A 5,066-nucleotide genomic window follows, 5' to 3' on the forward strand; every position below is an offset into this window, starting at 1 on the left:
ACATTCTTGCACATTCCGCGCACATTCCTGCACATTTCGCTGTTTAGTAGCACATTTCGCTGTTTAGTAGCACATTCCTGCACATTTCGCGCACATTCTTGCACATTCCGCGCACATTCCTGCACATTCTTGCACATTCCGCGCACATTCCTGCACATTTCGCTGTTTAGTAGCACATTTCGCTGTTTAGTAGCACATTCCTGCACATTTCGCGCACATTCCGCGCACATTCCTGCACATTCTTGCACATTCCGCGCACATTCCTGCACATTTCGCTGTTTAGTAGCACATTTCGCTGTTTAGTAGGACCGGTTTTGTGTGTAGCGAATTTTGCGTGATTTTTATGTCGCGATGTTTTAATAAAATAAACGTGATTAAAGAGGAGAATACTGCATGACAAGTGTTTTTTAATGTAGGTAAGATGTTAATAAAGCGACGGCTTTAGGTATTTCTTTGATTTTCTATGTAACACGGCCGTAAATAGTGAAAAGGTTGTCGTGCATTTTGCACGACAGAATTCACAGGTTTTGTCTATAGAAGGCTATTGGGCCCTAAAATAACATCAGAATATAAAAATTTTTAGGGCACAATTTATTGGTCTAGTGCCTAACGTGCCTGTGTGCTGTGAGGCTGTTAGACCAATAAATTGTGCCCTCAAAATTTTTATATTCTGGTGTTATTTTACCTAAAGTAACACCAGAATATAAAAATTTTTAGGGCACAATTTATTGGTCTATGAGGCTGTGTGTGTGATTGAGAAACGGCCATTCGACATTTGATTTGGGCTTACCGAGCAAGTTATACAATTTAGTATTTACAAACCTCGTAATCACTCATTGTTACGATTGTGTACTTGTAGCTGTAACGAAACAACTAAGAGAGAAAATTAAAACTTCTGTTGACACGCTCGAATCACATAAAACGCTTTATTTCATACAGATAAAACACGTTGTTTGATAGTATCAGTCAAGTATCAGTAACAACCAAAGATCTTTGGTAACCAAGCAAATTCCTTTTGGAATGCACGTTGCAATGTGCCTAACGCAAATTCGGAATCGATAGCAACGAAACAAATTATTATCTGTGCTACCCGTAGTTATAAGTATTTATGTAATAAAAATGCTAATTTATTAAAAAAAAATATTATATGGAAAAAATTCAAGATAATTAACTTTGTTTAAAATAAACAATAAATCTCTGTTGATTTTACGAGTATCCGACTTTAGTTGTCACTGAAATTTTAGCCAACGTCAAAATTATAGCAACACGTGTCTATTTTCAACAGACTAGATCAAAAATGTTGTAAGAAAATATACCACTTGACATTGAGTTGTCTTTTCTTGGTCGTTATATAAGGCGCTCACGTGATTTTGTCATTCTCGTAAAATGTAACGTTCTGGCCAATGTTCCGGAAATGCGGGGTTATGATGCATTTATCGCAGTTCAAAATTTATATGACACAGCGTAAACATGTTGTTGATTTGCACGAAATTTGACGTCTCGTCACGTCTGTTTAGTTCTCATTCATTACATTATGATTCAGTATCATACACTCAATGCTAATACTAATTAATGAAATAAGCGATGGTTGTGTCTTTGCATGGTCATGTTAGAACTAAAAGTTTGGCACAACAAATTTTATCGTTGATCGGCATCGCGGTTCCCTTCATTTGTTACTGACACTGTGAGTGTGACTGTCGCTGAACTGTGAGTGCTGACTGAGTGACTCAGTGACTGTGTATCGTCATCCAACACTACAGTGTACACTCCTAGTCCAAGACTATCCCACTGGCACTGTCCCACTATGGACCCCAAATGTTAAATCACGATGGCTGCAGCACGTTCTACATTACAAAAGCTGGAACATTTATCTAGATGTCTAGCGTCAGTTACACAGCTTCTGACGCTCACAAGTCTCCCAACTGAAGTGCATTCAGCATTGGAGATAGAGGGTTATCTTGATTCTGCAGTAAAATCCCTGGAGCAAATTCAAGCTAAAATTTCAACTGATGGCAATGATGTTTCTAATTTGAATGGAACTCTGGATAATGTGGAAGAAGTGGCTTCACTTGATAGAAGCACTGCAGAAGATTCCGATGAGCAAGCTGGGTCACTAAATGAGGTCTGTTGGTGTTATTGCACATTGTATCATACATGTGAAGACATGTTGGCACAATAATTAGCACATCCACCTAGCGTCCATGTCAAAGCCAAAGGCAGGGTTCTCCCCAGGATGAAATTCAAACAGGGGGGAGGGGAGGGGTAGGGGGGGGGGAACTAGGGGGGAGGGGGAGGGGGAAAAACTAGGGGGTCGGCGGGGGGCGTGTATTTTTACCGTACGACTAATTAATGCGTAAATCGCCACCACACCATAGACGGTATTTGGGTTCTTGTATTATATAAGATAGCCGAGTCGGTGTACAGTTAGTGACAGGTTAACTTGTGTACTGTCTGCAGTGCATGCGTGGTACGGTAAAAAATACACCGTCGGGTGTCCTGGTCGACGGGTGTCCTGGTCGAACGGCAATTCTTGCCGTCGATTCCCGCGCTGGCCAAACTTTTATTGTGGTGGAATTTAAACGGGGCGGAGGTAATTCAAACGGGGCGCAAACGATTCAAACAGGGGAGTTTTCCCAAACGGGCGCGCGCGCCCCGTTTGCGCAACGTAGGAGAACCCCTGAAAGCTATTAGTATTACTAGTTGAAACCCCCAGTCGTGCATTGATTTTTATTAGCAGTGGCTACGGGTACAGTAGCGCGTATCTTAATGTCCTCGAGGCACGGTAATGGAGTCATTCGCTTTCATACTTAACGAGACAAAGATGGCGCGGTGGCGCCAGATTTCGAAATAACGCTTGGAAATAAATTCACGATTTGAGAGTTTAGATGACTAGAACTAACCCTAAAACCTAACCTAACCATAAGTAACCCTAAACCTAACCCTAACCCTAACCCTAATCCTAACCCTAATTCCAAAAAGGGGCTTCAACGACCGACGGCTACCGTACCTCCAGCCACTGCGGTTTTATTAATGTGTAAAAACCTAAGAACTGGGGACTGAGTTGAGAAACGTATGATTTCTAAGTAATAATTAAATGTACATCTGTTGGTGTTACCTTACCTTTAGTACTATATCCTTTGATATCCTCACCGTATGAAGAGTAAGTTATTCATTCTTTAAAGCCGCACACAATGCGCATCCAAACGCTAATCTCCAGTACTAGACTAGCAAATACTTCGTGTCATGCATAATCACACTGCCTTATGACAAAATAACCTCTAGTTGCTCCCATTTCATGCGCGTTCGCTTAAAACCCACAAGAAAGAGGTGAGAAAACTGCATTCTGGGCGCAAAACGCCGACTTGTTTGCAAACAATTTAGCCTCGAAGTGGTGAGGTGACGTCACATGTTTTATCTTTGCTACACTCGTATCCGGCTTACCGCAGCACCGCTGTACGGTTGCTTGGGAAACTCAACAATATCGGAGAATTTGAACAACTTGGATGTATTTTCAAATACTTTTTAAAGACCGCGCGCAGTGAAATGGGAGGAACTAGAGTTATTTGTCATAAGGTAGTGTGATTATGCATGACACGAAGTATTTGCTAGTCTAGTATTGGAGAAATTAGCGTTTGGATGCACATTGTGCGGCTTTAATGTCCAAATCACTCGAGACGGTATGGTTACTTAGTAAGTTATCCTACTCGCTGGGAATTCACAGTCACCAATGTTAAAATTATTATTTTTCACTAACCATGCACTAATAAAAAAGTATTAAAAATAATTGTTATTATTAAATTGAAAATATAATACCTGTAGACAAACTAGTTCTCACCTGTTAGTGTTAGCATGTACGTAATACTGATTTAATGTCAAAATCCTGTGGAACAAGTGCATCTGATTATGGCGACATAAATTGTTCTAGATGGTATCGTATCTCAACGTGTAGACAAGGTAACATGTGGCACAGTTGATTGCATCTCACCGAGATGCAAGAATTTGATGTTATTGGTGTTGAAATAAATAAACTCTAATTTTAAATGTAGATCATTGCACATATTGGAAAAATAATTATGTTAAGTGTTCTAAGGCATGTTAGTCATATGGTATACAATTGTATTATGCCAGACATACCAGTAGGTATTGACGCAGGAAATATGATACCAATTGACTAAACATGTAAAATCTATGACACAGTTTTACATGCTGGACAAAATCTATTGTCTGTATTAAAGTGATTTATAGTCACCTAAATAGTAAAAATACACAAAATATAAGTAATTCTGTTCACTTTTTATGGTAAATTGCTGCATTATACTACTTATTTTACTATATTGTTGATTGTGAACATGCATTGTGACTCATACATAGCCATCAAGCAATTAATTCAGGTAACACAATTATCAAATCGTCCAGGTTTTTTGATTTTAACTAGTTGAGAAACAATCTTATCAGGTAAGAATTTGACGATACGTTTAGTCCCGTTAGTTCTTACTTTTAAATGTAAAGAATGGCAAAAAAATTTTACAAATTTACCAATAAGAAATTCGTACGTAGTCAATTTAAAGTAACCGCCACATAAAAAGTTATTAATGCTTTACTAAAAATTATTGTTGCCACCAATGCTATTCCCATGGTCTATTTAATTTGGTCAGTTGTTGTCAGCCAAAGATATCTTTAATCATGATTGCATAATCCAGGTTACATATATTATATAAATATATATAAAATATACAATTTAATAGCACATATAAAATATGATTGCGCTAATCAAAATTGGGGCAAATATTTTTCAATATATTCATGGCATGTATTCAGGAGTGATCCTTTCTTGTAGTCTCAATTTACACATGAAGAGTTATCAGCAGCAGCAGCCGAACTGATGGAGGTTGGACACCGCAGAGTTTGATAGCGACTCTTGATGAAAGAGAAACAGCTTATATGGGACCTAGGCCAGTGAGAGGCAATCCGGTAGATGACTATGGTGAAAAAATATTTCAAATCAACTCTGTACATTTTTGTTGAATAACATGTTACCAGTGATTACGTTTTTTTTTTTTGTTTTT

General features: G+C 38.5%; 2 protein-coding genes across 3 annotated transcripts in view; one reads left to right on the top strand and one right to left on the bottom strand.

The window, feature by feature from the left end:
• Positions 1-1,025, bottom strand: part of LOC106810414 (transformer-2 protein homolog alpha-like) — a 27,885-nt gene extending 26,860 nt beyond the window's left edge. Inside the window, exon 1 of the mRNA XM_014813770.1 lies at positions 823-1,025. Within this exon, the coding sequence (XP_014669256.1) occupies positions 823-837 (15 nt within the window). The 5' untranslated portion in view covers positions 838-1,025. The remainder of the gene's footprint in view (positions 1-822) is intronic.
• A 351-nt stretch (positions 1,026-1,376) lies between these two features.
• The window catches only part of LOC106810400 (Werner syndrome ATP-dependent helicase-like), a 30,470-nt gene continuing 26,780 nt past the window's right edge, over positions 1,377-5,066 (top strand). For both annotated transcript variants that reach the window (XM_014813748.1, XM_014813757.1), the window contains exon 1: positions 1,377-2,122. In XM_014813748.1, the coding sequence (XP_014669234.1) occupies positions 1,829-2,122 (294 nt within the window). In that variant the 5' untranslated portion in view covers positions 1,377-1,828. The remainder of the gene's footprint in view (positions 2,123-5,066) is intronic.

Source organism: Priapulus caudatus, unplaced genomic scaffold, assembly GCF_000485595.1.
Source record: "Priapulus caudatus unplaced genomic scaffold, Priapulus_caudatus-5.0.1 Scaffold16, whole genome shotgun sequence".
Classification (NCBI taxonomy): domain Eukaryota; kingdom Metazoa; phylum Priapulida; class Priapulimorpha; order Priapulimorphida; family Priapulidae; genus Priapulus; species Priapulus caudatus.